General features: G+C 41.7%; 1 protein-coding gene across 8 annotated transcripts in view; it reads right to left on the bottom strand.

The window, feature by feature from the left end:
* Nucleotides 1-12,158, bottom strand: part of PEX5 (peroxisomal biogenesis factor 5) — a 36,489-nt gene extending 24,331 nt beyond the window's left edge. For 2 of the 8 annotated variants that reach the window (XM_036759628.1, XM_036759632.1), the window contains exons 1-4: nucleotides 11,060-11,699; nucleotides 10,917-10,952; nucleotides 10,279-10,411; nucleotides 9,931-10,062 (exon numbers count right to left, since the gene is read on the bottom strand). In XM_036759628.1, the coding sequence (XP_036615523.1) occupies nucleotides 9,931-10,062; nucleotides 10,279-10,411; nucleotides 10,917-10,952; nucleotides 11,060-11,206 (448 nt within the window). In that variant the 5' untranslated portion in view covers nucleotides 11,207-11,699. Of the gene's footprint in view, nucleotides 1-9,930; nucleotides 10,063-10,278; nucleotides 10,412-10,916; nucleotides 10,953-11,059; nucleotides 11,700-11,783; nucleotides 11,858-11,958 lie in introns of those variants that run through there. The other 6 variants (XM_036759633.1, XM_036759626.1, XM_036759630.1 and 3 more) reach the window with 6 other exon arrangements.
* Between the last annotated feature and the right edge of the window lie 5,736 nt (nucleotides 12,159-17,894).

The raw sequence follows: 17,894 nt of genomic DNA, 5'->3' as shown, positions 1-17,894 counted from the left end.
TATATTTTCTTAGAGGCAAGCAATACACAAGATCCTGGTGAAAAAGGAAGGGGAAGGCTCTACCATACAAATCAAGACACACATTTTGCTCATGTCTAGAAATAAGTGCAGCAGGATGAATACCCTGAAAAGGATCCTAAGGGTCAAATCAGCAGAGACATAAGGCTGAGGATTTATCCCCTAACTAGGGGAAGTCCACACCTCCCTAAACAACAACAGAAGTAATTGGATCATGAGGAAAAACATTCAATACCTATCCAATCTTCAAGTAATGGCAAAGATTGAAACAGAATCTATACACACCCTTGGGGAGCTACAATCAAGATTCTTTGATTCTACAATACTGCTACCTATGCAGTCCACTTAACAGGCGACCCAGGCAAAGTTCATCCCTCTCTTCCTTCACTATCTACCTCCCTTTCTCTACATGTAAAACAAAAAAGCACAAATCCTAGCCCCTCTCTACCCCCTAGGTAGGTCAGAAGTATGAATTAGAAAATATTAAGCACATGCTTAACTCTTTGGAAGACACGCTTCTCCAAACCCTTGAAAGAAATCAAGATACAGCATTCTGATTAATAGAATAATTTTAATGATACCGGATCCTAAAGAATATCATTTTTATCTACCTACAGAATAAGAAATAAATATGAAGCAAATTGTTGTTATTGTTTGATAAAATGTAACATTGTTAACTATGGAACATGATGAATATTTGTTACCAAGGTTTTGTTTTAATTTTAATTATTCATCTCCACATGATTTGGAGCTGCAGTCTGGAAACAGCAGGCTATGAAGGCAAAAAAATTTTCAAAGGATCACACACACACCCCACAGGGGTAAAAAGCAGAGTGGTGCTTATATACTAGAAAATATGGCCTATCATTCTTCCTACTAAGGTAGTACATGAATCCCTCAGGATTATATAGAAAATCACAAAACACAGCTTTCCATGGCACTTCCACTATCCCTTTGAATCTACTTGACTATCAAGTAATACCTAACATAAAAATGGATGCTCCCCAAACTTTCTTTGCCCAAGACATTGCTCCCCAGTTTCAGGAACTGCCTTATAATATTAACATGAAGGTTGCCCTCCCCTAGATACCCCAGGCAACATTTCTTTACCTTACTCCTAAATAAAATTAGGAGGTAAAAAATTTAGGCAGCCTTTAGATGGCCACTAAAAGTCACATCTACCTCTATGATTTTATAATTGAAAACAATTCCTCAAGGTCAGATCCCATTCCACTGAGTTGTATCCCGCTGATCCGCCCTCAGTGCCCAAATTGATGGGTACATAGTAAGTGCTTAATATTTACCGTACGGATTTCCCATCATCTAGCCACTTGCCCCATTCTCATTGATGAATAAAATAACCCCTGATCCTTCCCTTCTTGCTAGCTAGTCATTCCCTACCCAACATTCCACTCTGCCTCCTTCAGTAACTTGTTAAGTTTCAATATGCCTTCATAAAAACTATAGTATATGCCACTTTTGAGAAATACAATTTTAGAGAACATTCAAAAGAGCTAGTTAGGGAAGAACACAATGTAACTTGTCTTGGAAGAAGCCTATAGGAAGCAGGCCCCATTGTCATATTAGCTTTGAAAAGTCACTTCCAAGTTCCTCTAATCTCAGGGCCAATACTATGAGCGCAGGCTGGCTGCCGACAAGAACGGGATCTGTTATATACGCATCAATCTCATAGGTCAAAAATAAGAGGATAAATATTCTCTCTGCCTGTGAAAGTTCCTAACTTTGATACACTGTCCACTTACAATAAAATCACACTGATAAAGCAAAAAGTGTACAAGCAAGTATGTGCAAGCTTTCTTTAGCTTTCCCTGGGCTGGCCCTCCTTACAACCCAACATCCTTCTGGTAAAAGCAAATAAGGTGAGAGGAAGGAACTAGAGTAGGGAAGGAAAAGAGTGATGAAAAAGGGACTAAGAATCAGCTTCCTTTTACTTTTTGATGCATTCCTTCCACCATCTATTGAACATCTATTGTGCGGTACAAAAGGACGAGTTCCAGCTTCAACCAAAAATTCATCACAAGAGCATCCAACTCAATGAACTGGAGACTTTCCATGCTTCTTCCTGACAGCATAAGGATACAAGTGGAGTACTCTGGTTGGCCACCTGATATCCCTTGCTCTTGTCACATGAGTAGCCCATCTTCTCTTCCTATCACTCAATTTCTTGATGATACCATTTGTTCATGCCCATCAGCATTTCTCACTGGTTATATGGTGCAGCCTGCTGACACCATGATGAAACTCTCCAAGACTCTGTGTAATACTCATCCTTAGCTCTTAAGAGGCACTGCTATTCCATGTCTTGCTGCCATACAGTATCACCTGCAAAGTACTAGTACTGAAAAAAGATGGGCCCTTGCATAGAAAATTTGGGATGAGTAAAAGAGCTGTGCAATTTACTAAAGGCAATCCAGCCTGCTGTTATTTGTCAACTCTAAAACCAACTCAGTAGGTATCTGTACTACTTGTCTCAGATATACATAACTACTGGACAAGTTCAATTGGGTGTCTACTCAAATCTATGCTGAAATCTAGACATCTTTCATCTATTTTGTCTTTCCTATACATATATGTGCAAACTGATCTCCTCTGAGATTGTGCTAGGTCCTGATGCAACTAGCACATTAATATGCAAATAAAAGTATCTGAAGGCTCTCTCACTATCATGAAATCTGTGCTAGATCGCCTCCATCATAATACTCAGTGCCTTTGGCAAGAGCTAGGTGTGGTGGCACATGAATCCCTAGCTCCAGGAGGCTGAGGCTGGTGGATCAATTAAGTTTGGAGGTTCTAAGTTTCAACTGGATGTCTGCACTAAGTCTGGCATTAATACGGTGAGCTCCCAGGAACAGAGGGCCACCAGGTTGTGGGTGACAAAACCCAGGTCAGAAAAACAGAGCAGGTTAAAATGTCCATAGAGATCATCATTGGGATCCTGTCTGTGAGTGGCTGCACAACTTTCAGCCTAGGCAAGATAATCTCAAAAACGAAACAAAACTCCAAAACAACAATAACAGCAACAACAAAAAAAGCCTTTGGCAAACATACATTTTTGCCTCATCTGATGTTTATCAGAGGGTCACTGAACTAGGCTGTTGTTAAATCTTCCAAGGATCTTGAATGATTTGGAGAAACCTTGAGGTTGCATTGTACTCTACTGAAATTTTTTGTAATCAATACTAAGAATGGTGGCATATTCTCTACATCTTTCAGTTAACTGTGAGATGGTAAAGATGAGATCCATTGTTGAACAGTTTGCAAAAATTTGTTTGTTCCCCACTAATACCCTTATTGATGTTCCTGATTTGTACATAGATGACTCTCATAGATTTTGAATAATAGAAAAGTAGACATACAGATTTGGTTATTAATGTCCTGTTGGTCTTTTTTTCTTCACTATTAAGAGACTTAAGATTTTTTTCCTACACCTTTGGTATCTTCTCCTCCTTCAGATACCTTGCATATTGGTCAGTGTCTTCATAACCGTGTCTCCTCCAGGACAGATCTCCTTTATCTCTTTACTTGGTCCAACCTGGCTGCATCGTTGTTTGCTTTAGTATAATTGCTACATCCTCTGCGAATACCTTGAGGACTGTGATGTTAGGGTTTCTGGTATGGTGGTTCCACTGTCCTTGATGGAGAAAACAATTTGCTAAAATGCCTTTTGCAAATAGTTTACTTTTTTTTTTCTGTTTGTAATCCTCCTTCGATTTTCATTCTTGGATGCCCTTGAGATGACTTTGCTTAATTGGATCTCTGACAGGCTTTCATTAAACTGGTTTTGCCCTCCACTGCTTTTGTTTTATGAGATAACAAAGTTAATAATCATACATCATCTTTCTTTGTAAGATTTTATAGGTGAATTTATATTCTAACCCACTATTGTCATTGGCAGCTAAGAGAGATAACTCTTTTTAGCATCTTTTTAGATGTTTGCTGACTGAGGCACTTACTGGATTTCTTTGGTTTCCTTGTAGCAGTTAACACTGGTTAAGCTTCTGGACAAAATTTATAGTTGGTGTTGATATAGGTTCTATTGTCCATTTCCTATTTTTAACTTTCAATTACATGTTTAAATAATTCAGGGTTAATCATTTTAACTGCATTCCAATTTTTTATTATTCCTTCTTTTATTTCTCTCTCTTCACAAATTCTGATCTTAGCTCTGATGAATCAATGGCCTAATTGTACACACACAGCTGACTCAGGGATAACTATAACAAGTTTTCTCCCTGTTACTTTAAAAAAAATTGCATTCTTCATGGTATTATTTAGTGCTTACCATGTCCTGCACTTACTAGTCTTTTTCAAAAAGAAAATATGGATGATATAACAGTACGAGGCTTCCATGTAAGTAATACATCTTTGGCTTCTCTCATTTCTTTCCCCTGAACCACATTTTCCCATATATTTTTCCCCATCTTCACCTTTTCCCACTTCTGCACTGAAGTCACCAATATCAGAGAAGTGGTTAATTTTATTTGGATAATATTATCAAGTTGTTTACAGAATTTCTCTACTTTGTTCTCAGCAAAAGATGTCACTGCATAAGCTGCAATTATCATCATGATGTTCTTTTAGCAAACATCATCAGTACTACACTAGGTGATGACCACATGTCCCATGAAAAGCTTCTTGTAAGTGCTGGAGGTATAATAAAACCCATTCCATCAACTTCTTTTTTTTAACCTCTTCAAAATCTATTTCTTCTCTCATCTTCTTTCACTTATAGTAAGAATATCCAGATGGATGTGATTTGGTTTATCTTACAATATGTCCACTCCTTGGTCACACTTAGAATGTCAACAGTCAAACTGAAGTTCGTCATTGGTCTAAAGACCATGTGATTCTTAACACCCATTACACTTTTCCTAATACTCTATTACTTAAATCACTACAGAAGCAGAAAAGGGCCACACACAACTGAGAGCCATTTCACAACTTTGTCTCAAGGGCTGCCACAGCAAAAATATTTCATCACCAGGTGGCCAGCCTCCTAGTGATGTACTTCTCCATCACAAATTGGCTGGTCCTCAGAGAAAAGACCCAGTCTGTTACCAGGACCACACTCAAAGTCTTTCCAGCTTGGTAGAACCTGCCACTCTGATGGCATAGCCTTCAGAAACCCTGGGGTACCTCCATGAGTATGCTTCAGAGTAGGGCTTTGTGAAGGAAAGCTCCAATGTATACCAAAACATTCAAGCAGCACTTTTTGCTGTAGCAAAAATGTGAAACACCAACACATTCTACTGTATGCCACAGAAACTCAAAACAGATATGTGACCTGAATATTAAATAAAGGTCATAGGGACAGGGACTAGATCTGTGATTTAAGTGGCACAGAGAATTTTCTAATGAGGAAACTTCCTCTTCAATGCAGGTCAGCACCTTCTTGACAATTTAATCTTCAAGAGGTGACTAGAGCACTAAGAGGGTCAGTGACTTGCCCAGAATAACACAGCTAAGTATGTGTCAAAGGCAGGACAAAAAGCCAGGTCTTTCTGGTTGCAAGGTTAGTTCTCTATCTACTACGTCACACTATCCTCTGTAAAAAATTCAGAAGAGAACCAATTCAGCTCTGTCAAGGGACAGCCAAGCAAGGGATTACAATTCTTCTGACAGCTATTCCCTCATGTCCTTTGACCACTTACACACTGGGGAATAACTTCTGATGTTACATATTTCTATCAGTTCCCTATGTATCTTGAACCAGATCCTTGTCATAAACAACTGATACAAAGGTCAACCACTTTTCTTCTTATCCTAATCGTATTTTTTTTCTTACAAAAGGTTTTCAATTTTCATGTTATCAGAATTATCAATTTTCTTTTTTGTAGTTGCCTCCAACCCTTGTTTGGCTATCCCCATAAACAGAAGTAAATATCTATATTCCGTAACTTATAGCTAAATATGTCAAGATGCTTATAATCTTGTCCTAACATTACACTGATGTTCTTTGCCTCCTTTCCCATCCACTTCTACATACTGTCCATTTATTTTTGCTCATTCTTAATATATACCTGGCTTACCTCCTTTTCTGCGTCATACACTGTCTTTTGCATCGCTTCTCACGTGCTGCAGGCGGCTTACATCTACCAGCTGTCTGTAACCATGATTCTCTCGAGATCAAGATTCTTCTACTCGCAGCCAAATAGTATCACCGGGAAAATATTGGTGTTAGTGAAAAGATGGACTTTTGAGGCACGATGGGAGCACTGAAAGTGCTATATGCATAGTCAAATTCAATTCAGCCTAATCTCCACCTGGTGCCAACTCAGGATTCAGCTCACTATCCACCTGCAGTGTTGGCCCAGGATACGCATATTTGTTGGAATAATTCAACAGGTTGTCCATCCAACTGTATGTTAATAGTCCACGTAAATGATATTTACATAATCCTTAAAGTCTCCTTGCTTGGCTTCTGTGACATGGTACTGTCTTTTTCTATTTGTTTAAAGTCTTTATCCATGTGGCATCTTAGTGACGAGGCCCCAAAGTGTTTTGGCATTCAGTGCAACCAGCATAATGTCACTCACAAATAAAAACATTTAGAAAACCTCCCCAACAAATCTCTCTTTTATTTAGAGTCCATCAAAGGCTATCTTCCATGACACTGGCAAAGGCTTTTGGTGAACATATGACTTGTATCTATTGAGCGTCAATATCAAACAAAGCTTAAAAACACAGAATAGCATTTGACACAGAGTCTCATGGAATATTATTGGATCAATAAGGGAATCACCATCTTTTCCACTCTTTTAGCATCTTCCCTATTTTAGGTATCTTGAATCGATTGCTAAATATTGTTTAAATGGGATCAGCTCCAGCCCAGACCTTTTTGTATAAACTAACCTAGCTTCGGCTCTTCTTAACCCTTTTCACCAGTGCTCGTACATTGCATCTAGTGCTGCGGTGGCAGAGTCCAAATCCAGGCAGTCCACCAGCACTGCTATTTGCTGTCCCCCCTCCAGCTCCATCTACAAATGTTCTCAGGCAATTTGGCTTGGCTGAGTCTCAAGACTAGAGTTATTTCCCCAAGTGAGGAAATAGGAAGATCGTAAATTTGACAGAAAATGGCAGAAAGCCCTAGAAAAGACCTCCCATACCAGCACAGGTAGCATTTTTTTGTGGGGCTTTTATTTTTCCAGATGGCTCGCTGCCAATCAAATTCTGATCCTTTCAAAAGAAAATGACAACCTCACAGATACGTTGTACCAAAGTAAGACAGGAAAAAAAAAACCAACTGGTTAAAGAGGGCCTTCTGGTCCCACTCTCATGATCTGGAATTAGAGGGCAGCTGTGGTAACTTCAACAACCTAACAGAACCGCAGCACCTAGTGCAAATCCCTCAGGTCTCCCAAAGGGCAAGAGCAGAATAGAAACTTTCTGTGCTACTACACTACTCAAAAAATCCCTGCTCTGTTGTGGCACCACCAAGCACCAGGAGAAAGAACAGAGGAGGCAGAGAGTCTTCCATACTGCTTAAACTTCAGAAGATAAATGAAGAATGCTCAGGGCTTTCTTGGCACTGCCCTGATCCTAGGGAGCTTCCTGTCTCAAGCTGTAGGGGCCTCAAAACATATTCAAAGTGACTAGGCAACATAGCCAAGAGAACTTATAAGCTCATAACCTTACTTAGAGATGGCAAACCACTCCTGACTTCTCTGTGTGAGGAAACTACAGTGACGAGATTCTAGAATGGTGACCAATATCTAGCTCTCTATAACCCTAGTTTATGGTTGGCCCCCAAAGAGCAATGAATCATCACCTCGGACACCAATATAAACCAGTTTTCTTGGTCCAAGACCAGTTTCACTGCCCTGCCATCATATAGATCAGAGGTTCTTAACCTTTTTTGTGCCATGTACTCCTCTGGCAATCTGGTGAAGCTTATGAACCCCTTTTTAGGATAATGTTTTTAAATGCATAAAATAAATGGTTTTCAAAAATAATTATCCTAACTATAAAATATTCTTTACGGAAATAAAGACAGACCTAAATAATTGGAGAAACATTAATTGCTCATGAGTAGGTCAAAGCAACATAATAAAAAATGACAATACTATCTAAATTAATTTTCTATGCTACTCAAACTCTTAAAAGAATATTTATAGATGTATTAGGATATTTTACATGTCATAGAATATTTCAGTAAAATAATAACGAAATTCATATAGAAGAATAAAAATTCAATAACCTCAAGTAAATGAAAAAAAGTGGGAAGTGTGGGGATGGGGTCATCAGTGTCAGATTTCAAACTACTATAAAGCAATAACCATCAAAAACATTTTATACTGGCCAAAAAAAGAGAGGTCTATCAGTGGGACAGATTAGATACACAACATAGAGAAGCAAACAAACACAGTAGCATACTGTTTGAGAAACCCAAAGACCCCAATTGTTGGGAGAAGAACTATTTGACAAAAACTGCTGGGAAAACTGGACAGAAGCTTGGCAGAAATTAGGTTTAGACCAACACTGCACACCAAACACCAAGATATGCTCCATATAGAAACCTGACCTAGATATAAAAAGTCACATCATAAACAAATTAGGGGAGCAAGGGAGAAATTACCTTTCAGATAGGGCAAGAGTTTATGACTGAAACAAGTATTAATGAGGATCATACAAGATAAAATGGACAATTCTGATTAAGCAAAATTAAAGTGTTTCACATAACCATATCTAATGTAGAAAGGAAATAAGTAACTGGGGGAAAAATCTTTGCAGCAAGTTTCTCTGATAAAGGTCTCATATCCAAGATACATAAGAAACTGATTCAAGTTTATAAGACTAAACCATTTCCCAATAAATAAATGGTCAAAGGATATGAACAGGAAATTTCCAAAAGAAGAAACCCAAGTTCTCAACAATTATATGAAAAAATGCTCTAAATCACTAAGAATTTAATATAAATTAAAGTAATTTTGAGGTTCTCTCATATCTATCAGACTGGTAAAGATGATAAAAGAGTAAAACGACAAATGTTAGACAGGTTCTGGGAAAAAGTATACTTTTCATACTTTTTACCCTGTTGGTTGAGCTGCGAATTGGTCCAACTATTCTGGAAAGCAATTTGAAACTATGCCCTGAAAGTTACCAAACTGTGCATGCCCTTTGACCAAGCTATGCCGCTACTAGGTCTAAACCCCAACAAAATGATTTTTTTTTAAAGAGCAGCTCCTGTGACATCCACAAAATAAAAACTAAGGGGGTATCCTCCTATTGAAGAATGGCTAAACAAACTATGGCATATGAATGAATGGAATATTATTGTGCCATAAGAAGTGATGAAATTAACAATTTCAGAGGAAACTGGGAAGATCTCTGTGAACTAATGCTGAGTGAGGTGAACAGAAATTGAATAAATTATAATAAAATAACATCATAGAGAAAAACAATTCTGAAAGGTTCTGACCAATGCAATGACAAAAAGATTAGTTCAAAAGAATGTAGATGAAACAGGCCATTCACCGACAAAGAAGTGATGAACTTAAGATGCAGAGTATGACATACCTTTTCAGACATGGCAAATGCAGCAATTCATTTTGCTGGGCTATGCAGGCTATGTATTGAGGGCTTTTAAAATGTTTTAATCAATGGAGGGGTAGTGATAGGAGAGACTGATTTTTAAAATGTTCTTTAATTGAAAAAATAAAAGTAATGATAAACTCTATTTTAAAGTTATTTTTTAAAATACAGTTATCAAAGTATTTTTTAAAAAACACAGTCCATGGTCCACAGGTTAAGAACCCCTGACCTAGATGGAAGTCAAAGGCCCATCGAAACTGCATTAGATCCGACTAAGGAGGGATGGGGAGGAAACAGAGGAGAAATAAATCTGATTGCTTCACTGAAGGGGATTACAGACTCCCTCATTTAAAGCCTCACCTGTAACTTCAGATATGAATTCCTGAGACCAGTCAGCCTCATTGTAATCCTGAGCTACGTCCACTGCATCTCCAGCTGCCAGGAACTCTTGGGCCCAGTTCTCAGATAGTGCCAGGTCAGCCACACCTGGGGCTAAGAGAAAGAGATAAATAAAAAATGAAAGATGAAAAAAAAATCAAAAAAGAAAAACAAAGCTCAGCAACTCAAGTTGAGTACAACTGATAGTTCCATGTGCTCTATCTCTTCCATTACCTCAAGGCGTCTTGCCTACAACCAGCCCTTAGTAAGGGGTCTCCCAAAATGGCACAAAAATTGGCCATCTCCCCTCCCATTGGGCCCTGAACCCACCTCTCTGGGGAGCCTGGCGGAAACTAGACTGTTCAATTTCTTGCATTTCTGCCAACAGATCATCCATCTTGAAGGTCTGGGGAGCCCGGGACACAAGGGGGGCATTCTGGTCCTGAAGGAATTCAGCCACCAACTGTCAGGAAAGACACTATTATGAAACAATAGGAAAACTCTTGGACTCAAAGTGAAAAGGGGCCAAAAGACTGGGGAGACAGAGAGGCCTACAAACTAGAGCATACAAAGACTACAGGTGAGAGAAAAGAACATGGAAACTACAGACACAGAAACAAAGAAAACTAGAAACTCCAGAGTCAGAAGCATGCAAAAGGATAAGAGAGGGAGCCAAAGCACATCAGGCTGGTGAAGGAGAAAAAGTGGAATGAGATTCAGAGGCAACACAGAAAAGAGGTGAAAAGGTATCATAGGATCACAGATTTAGAGCCATAAAGGACCTTAGAGGTCACCTACTCCAACTCCCTCATTTTGCAGTTGAGGAAAGTGGGCCCAGAGGCCCAATGTCACACAGGTAGTAAGTAGCAAAGACAGAATTTGAACTCAGGTCCTGTAATTTCAGCGCTCTTTCCACTGGGGCAAGGAGACAAGAAAAGAGGTGGTAGGAAGGAGACTTGTATGTTTACCTCATTTTCAGAAGCCACTCCCAAAGGCTTGGAGACCTGGGAGAGAAAGAAGTAACAGAAGGCAATTAGAGTGGTGCACAAATTCTGGACCACCCCCCCACCCCATCCCACCCATCCTTACTTCCCACTTCCAGAATATTTACCGATTCAGGTGCTGGGGTTCCTGGGGGCCAGGGGGCAGGATGTAGCCCTTCCTGCTGCAAGGCTTTGTCTTGGGTGAAATGACCTGCCAGCTTCATGAGGGGGTTTGCCCCACCACACTCTGCCTCCACCAGCTCCCGCATTGCCATGTTGACTGCAGGCCTTCGGACGGGCAGGAGGAAGCTGTCCGCTCAGCACAATCCTAGGAGGTGACCCCCCTACCCCAACTCCAGCCCTAAGTTGGTGGGGAGAAAAGGGAGAGCCTCTCTGTATCATAGCAAGCTGGCCATCTACACCCCTTCTGGGCATCTGCTTTCCCCCCAAGCTCCACTGCTGGCAGGACCCCCCCCCAAGCCGGGGGTCCACCTACCCTCCCACCTCAGGAAGGGAGTCCTGCCCAGGCTGGGGGACTGCTTGGCAGCCTCCCTATCCGCGGCTATCTGGCGGCTGGAGGGGTGCTAATCAGCAGCTGCTTGGTCAGGGATCAGAGGACAGAGGTCAGCGGGCCCCGTTATATCCTCTCGAAGGCTCCAGACCCCAAGGAACACCAAGCCCGGACATCTCGGAGGCAGAGCAGGCTGGGAGCTCTGGGGCTGGACGGGGCTCTCCCCTCCGGAGTCAGGAATAGAGACTCGACGGGAAAAAGGGACGACCCCCACTCCCAGGACCCCAGCCCGCTCCTCCCCGGGGGCCGGGCCCTCCCCCTTCTGCCCACGGCGCCCACACCTGGTCGAGCTCCCCCGGCCCGCGGTCTGTCCTGGGGTGTCCCCCCCCACCCCGGACGTCACCTGAACCCCCCCCTTCCCTCCTGCCTCCTCCCCCTGCTCCAGCCCCGCCCCCGAGGTCCCGCGAGGACAGGGAAAAGGCTCCAGGAGGCTCCCCCTCGGCCCCCCGCGCTCACCGCCACGCGCCGGCCGCCAGACCTGCTCTGGGCGCGGGGGTGCGGCAGCGGGGCGGGGGCGGAGGCCAGGAGCCGGCCGAGGGTGGAGAAGGGAGGGGGCGAGGGGGAAGAGGAGGGAAGGTGGGGAGGAGAAGGGGCGGTGAGCAGGAGGGGCAGGCCCCCCCAAGTGGGCGCGCGCTTAAAGGAGCCAAGAACGGAGTAAGAAGAGGAGGCGGCGGAGGAGGGAGGAAGGGGCGGGGCCCAGCGGGGCGCGCGCTTAAAGGGGCCGCGGCGCGGACGCGTGATGAAGGGCCGGGTTCTTAAAGGGGGCGGCCCCTTAAAGGGGAGGCCTCGGACCGGCGGAGCGGAGATGCGCCTCCTTCTCCCCACCCCCACCCCCGCCCTCCGAGCCGAGGCCTTCCGGGATCTGCGCCCGCCCCTCCCGGCGCTCTGCGTCGCTTACCGCCTCTCTGCATCCGAACAGGCCTCGGACGGCTCCACCCCGTGGGCCGCTGGGCAGGATCCCCGATCCCCAACCCCCTGGGTGGCGCGGCCGTCAGTGCCAACCCTCCGGCCTTCCCGGGAGTGGAGGCCGGCCCAGAATGCCCCCCGGTGTGGCGTCGGGAGCGCCGCACGGGCCAGGCTGGGCCTCAGTCTCCTCATTTGTAAAACGTGGGCTTGGACTCAGCGGGGCTATTTACCCCGCGGTCCACGGACTTTTTTTTCCCCATCGATGACTGTCGGTTTCCTTCAATTTCATTTGGGAGTCCGTAGGTTCCTAGCGTTGCAGTCGCCAGCGCTTCACACATGTTAACTCATTTGGACCCTGGCAACAATGCTGGTTCAAGCCATTTTACAGATGAGGGGACTGATGCCTATTGAAGTGGTCTGCCCAGGATCGTACCCCTAGGAAGCGTGCGAAATGAGGAGGACGATAACCGTCGCACCTACCTATATAGCCCTTCGCGTATATTCTCTCGTTTGAGATTCCTCTCATTTTACGGCTGGGGCAACTGAAAATGACAGATTTCTCCAAAAAAAAAAATTAAAAAAAAAAAAAAAAAAAAAAAAAATAAAATGACAGATTAAATGACTTGCACATTTGCCATGCCAGACACGGGTGGTGTCTGAAATATTAGAACTGGAGTCTCCCTGACCTCAAGGTCCAGAGTTCTGTTCCCGACACCAGCTCGAACTGGCTTACTCTGCTCCAGGCACTGTGCTAAGGGCTGGAGATAATAATAATAATAATTATTATTATTATTATTATTTATAATAGCACTTGACAGATTGCAAAATTCTTTTCCATTTGGGTCCTCTTTGGATCCTTACAACGGCAGACAGATTAAGTGACTTGCCCAAAATCGCAAGATTAGTACAAAGAAAGGGAAAAAACCCAGGCGTTGCCCACAATGCCTTGCTACCATTATAATGAGGGAAACAACATGCAAACAACTGTGTACATAGAAGATATGTGCAAGGCTACAAATGGAGACCCTTGGGGGAACATGGCCAATATGGTTATTTGTTTTGCTTGACTATGCAAGATTTGTTACAAGGGCTTTATTTTTATTTTTCAAGTTGGGAAGGAGGAGGTGGATTTTTGTTCTCTGAAAAATAAAAGGTAGATTTTTGATCTCTGAAAAATAAAATAAAATAATTTTTTTTAAGATACAGGGTAAGTTGGAGATAATCTCAGAGAGAAGACACTAGCATTAAGGAGAACCAAGAAAGACTGGTTTACGAAGGTGGGGTTTAGCTGAGATTTGAAAGAAGCCAGGAGGCAGAGATGAGGACAGAGAGCATTCCAAGCAAGGGGGACAGTCAGATTGTCAATGGGATCCATGGCACACACTTAAAAACGTTAACCTCTGGACCAGATGATGTCTGAGGTCTATTAGCCCCTCTAAAACTCCTGGGAGCTTCAGGGCCAGACCTAATTTCTCTCCCTTGCTACAATGTTGCCTTCTTTCTTCCGTTGGGCCAGTTTTATCTTTTGCTGCTTTCTTGTTTTTGATTAATGCTTCTAGTGGCTTATTCTCTTTGTTCCCAGCAGCAAAGGATTATGGATGTAGTATGACATCTCCATAATCTTGGTAGGGGAACCTCAGCAAAGATAGTGTCTTATTATCAGACCTCCAACCACTATCAAACTTAGCTTCTCCCAGGGAGCAGGACAGAGGCAGCAAGAGTAGGGAATCACAAGATGGACAAGTAATGTTCCCTGGCTATCAGGAGATAGTGATAATTAGACCCACAGTACCTAATGATCAAGAATATACCTATATTCTAAGATAACCTTGTGGTTTTTTTTTAGGGAAATCCATTGGAGGGAAGGGGAGGGGAGGGGAAGGAAAGAAACTGGGAGTTTTACCTGTCTGAGTTTACTAAATCTGTAGTAGAGTGCAGAAGATGAAGGTGGTAGATGGCACTCTGTGCATATAGTAGAGCTCACCTTAAAGATAATGTGGTCCATCTACTTCCTTTATAGATGAGGAAAACTGAGAGCCTGAATTTAGGTGACTTGCCTAAGGTCACTAAGATGATAACTAGCAGAGTCAGGATTCTAAGGTTCTCTCCAAATTCAGTGTTCTTTCATGGTTATCTAGTCCAACCATGCCTACCAAGAAGAAGTAAGTACCCTCTACGGTATCTCTGATAAATGGTCATCGCAACTCTGCTGAGAGACCTACAGTAGTGGAGAACTCATACCTTCTCATCCTAGTCATCTCTGATTGTTAGAAAGCTTTTCCTTTTTAGATTTTTTTGATGGCGGAAGGCAGGGCAATTGGGGTTAAGTGACTTGCCCAAGGTCACACAGCTAATAAGTGTGTCAAGTAATCTGAGGCAGAATTTGAACTCAGCCTCCTGATTCCAGGGCTGGTGCTCTATTCACTGTGACACCTAGCTGCCCCAAGAAAGCTTTTCTTTTTGTCAGGTTGCTCCTGTTTTTAGTCCATGACCAAAAAAAGACCCATCACGTTTCTAAATGTGCTATTATGCTACACAAACTCCACTCCCACCCCAACTGAAGCTGTTCTTCTCTTTGCTGATGAGGTCCTATTAGCTTTTCTGACTGCCATGTTAAATTACTGACTTGAGTCTTGTAAACCCTGTAGGCCAATTTTACAGGAATTATTACTCCCTAATTTTATACCAGGGTCCACCTTCATCCTCACCACCATCTTGTATTTGTGCAGTTGATTTAAAAAAAAATCCAAGTGCAAGATCTTATGTCGTCCGTATTAAATTTCATTTTATTTCTGTTACAAGTATTCCTCATGCCTCCCCACACTGAGGAAATAAATCTAGAGTTGCAAGGGAGTATGAGTCCACCTAATACAACACCCACATTTCAAAAATAATGAAATTGAGGCTTAGGGAGATAAAGGATTTGCTCAAAGTCCCATAGGGAACATCAGAGAGGGATCAAGGTGACAATGGGAAAGGTAGAAAAATACGCAGATTTGGAAATATACCCCAAAAGTCACTAAATTGTGCAGTGAATAGAGTGCTGGACCTGGAGTCAGGAAGACCTGAGTTAAAGTCCTATCTTAGACATTTAACTAGTGGTTATGGCCCTTGAGAAAGTGAAAAATATACCCAACTGAATGGAGAATTCCAGAGAACAGCAAAGAGAGATAAGAAGCAATACAGAGAAACAGAAGCAAACAATAGATTGGGAAAGAGAAGAAATCTCTTCAAGAAAATTAGAGACATCAAGGGAAAGTTTCATGCACAAATGGGCACGATAAAAGACAAAAATGGTGGGGATTTAACAGAAACAGAAGAGATTAAGAAGAGGTGGCAAGAATGCACAAAAGAACTATACAAGAAAGATCTTAACATTGCCAATAACCAAGATGGTGTGGTTACTGATCTACAGCCAGACATCCTGGAGAATGAAGTCAAATGCTAACAGTACAGCTAGTGGAGGTGATGAAATTCCAGCTGAGCTATTTAAAACACTAAAAAATGATGCTGTTTAAGTGTTACACTTGATATGCCAGCAAATTTGGAAAAAAACAACAGTGGCCTCTGGATTGGAAAAGATCAGTTTACATCCCAATCCTACAGAACAGTGCCAAGGAATGGTCAAATTACTGAAGAACTACACATTTCACCAGCCAGTAAGGATATGCTTAAGATTCTGTAACCTAGGTGAACCAAGAATTACCAGAAGAGCAGGATAGTTTTCAAAGAGGCAGAAGAACTAGAGACCAAATTGCCTACATTTGCTGGATTATGGAGAAACCAAGGGAGTTCCAGAAAAACATCAACTTCTTCTTTATTGACTACACTAAAGCCTTTGTGTGGATCACAACAAAATGTGGCAGGTCCTCAAAAAGGACCTTGTCTCCTGAGGAATCTGTATGCAGGCCAAGAAGCAACAGTTAGACATGAACATGGAACAACTGATTGGCTTAAGATTGGAAAAGGAATATGAAAAGGTTGTATATTATCACCTTATTTTAACTTATCTGCAATATATCATGTGAAATGCCAGACATCGTGTGAAAAATCAACTACTTGTACAGAGTCTGTTTGAGTCAACCCCATTTTAAAACCTTGTTTAGACTTTGGGTATATGTGCAGCCAGCCTGCAGGAGATGACAGTCCAGAAATACCTCTCCAATGAAGAGGAATTAAGAAGCCTCTTGATGAAGGTGAAAGAAGAGAGTGTAAAATCTGACTTGAAGCTTAACATCTAAAAAACTAAGATCTTGGCAACTGGTCCCATCATTTCCTGGCAAACAGAGGGAGAAGAAGAGGAAGTGGTATCAGATTTTATATTCTTAGGTTCAGCCATAGCCATGAAATTAAAAGACACTTTCTTCTTGGAAGGAAAGCAATGGCAAATCTGGATAGCATGCTAAAAAGCAGAGACATCACCTTGCCAAGAAAAGTCCATATCAGCAAAGGCATATAGACAAATATCATGTAGACAAAGGTCCCTATAGTTTTTCCAGTAGCACTATATGGCTGTGAGAGTTGGATATAAGAAAGCTGAGCACCATAGAATCAACACTTTCAAATTGTGATGCTAGAGAAGACTATTAGGAGTCCCTTGGACCGCAAGGCAATCAAATCAGTTAATATTTAAAGAAATTAATTCAGATTATTCACTTGAAGCTTTAGCCATATAATGAGAAGATAGGACTCATTGGAAAAGACCCTGATGTTGGGAAAGATTGAAGGAAAAAGAAAAGGGGGATGGCAGAGGATGAGATGGATAGATAGTATCATGAAAACAACAAACATGAACTTGGACAGACTTCAAAAAATAATGGAGGATAGAAGGGCCTGGTCTACTATGGTCCACAGGGTCACAAAAAGTCCGACACTACTGAACAACAACAAATATGATCCTTGACAAATCACCTAACCTCTGTCTCCCTCATCTGTAAAATGAGGATTGTTGTTGTTTGTCCTTCATTCTTGGAGAGGACCAATGACATCATGTAGCACTTACCTCTCAGGGTTATAGTAAGAATAAAATGAGATAATATTTGTATACTAGTAAGTAAATAGCATTTGTGAACTAAGGGGTTTTGCAAAACTTAAAGTACTTATAGAAAATGCTAGCTATGATTATTATCCAGAAATAACACTGAATTTTTTCTCAAAGAGGTCAAAGAAAGAAGAAAAGAATCCTCATACATATACAAATTTGTATATCAGTTCTTTGTGGCAAAGAATTAAAAAACAGATGTCCATCAATTGGGCAATGGCTCAACAAATTATGGTGACATACATACATACATGGAAACATACATATATATATATATATATATATGTATATATGTAATAGAATATTATTGTACCACATGAAATAGTGAAAGGGATGGTTTCAGACATTTCTGGGAAGATTTATATGAATTAATACCAAATGAAGTGAGCAGAACCTGGAGAACAATTTATACAGTGACAACTTTCTAAAGAAAACTAACTTTGAA

The sequence above is a fragment of the Trichosurus vulpecula genome, chromosome 5, assembly GCF_011100635.1.
Source record: "Trichosurus vulpecula isolate mTriVul1 chromosome 5, mTriVul1.pri, whole genome shotgun sequence".
In the NCBI taxonomy this organism is placed as follows: Eukaryota; Metazoa; Chordata; class Mammalia; order Diprotodontia; family Phalangeridae; genus Trichosurus; species Trichosurus vulpecula.
Note: the sequence above shows the minus strand (reverse complement) of the source record. Positions and strands in the feature narration are given on the sequence as shown.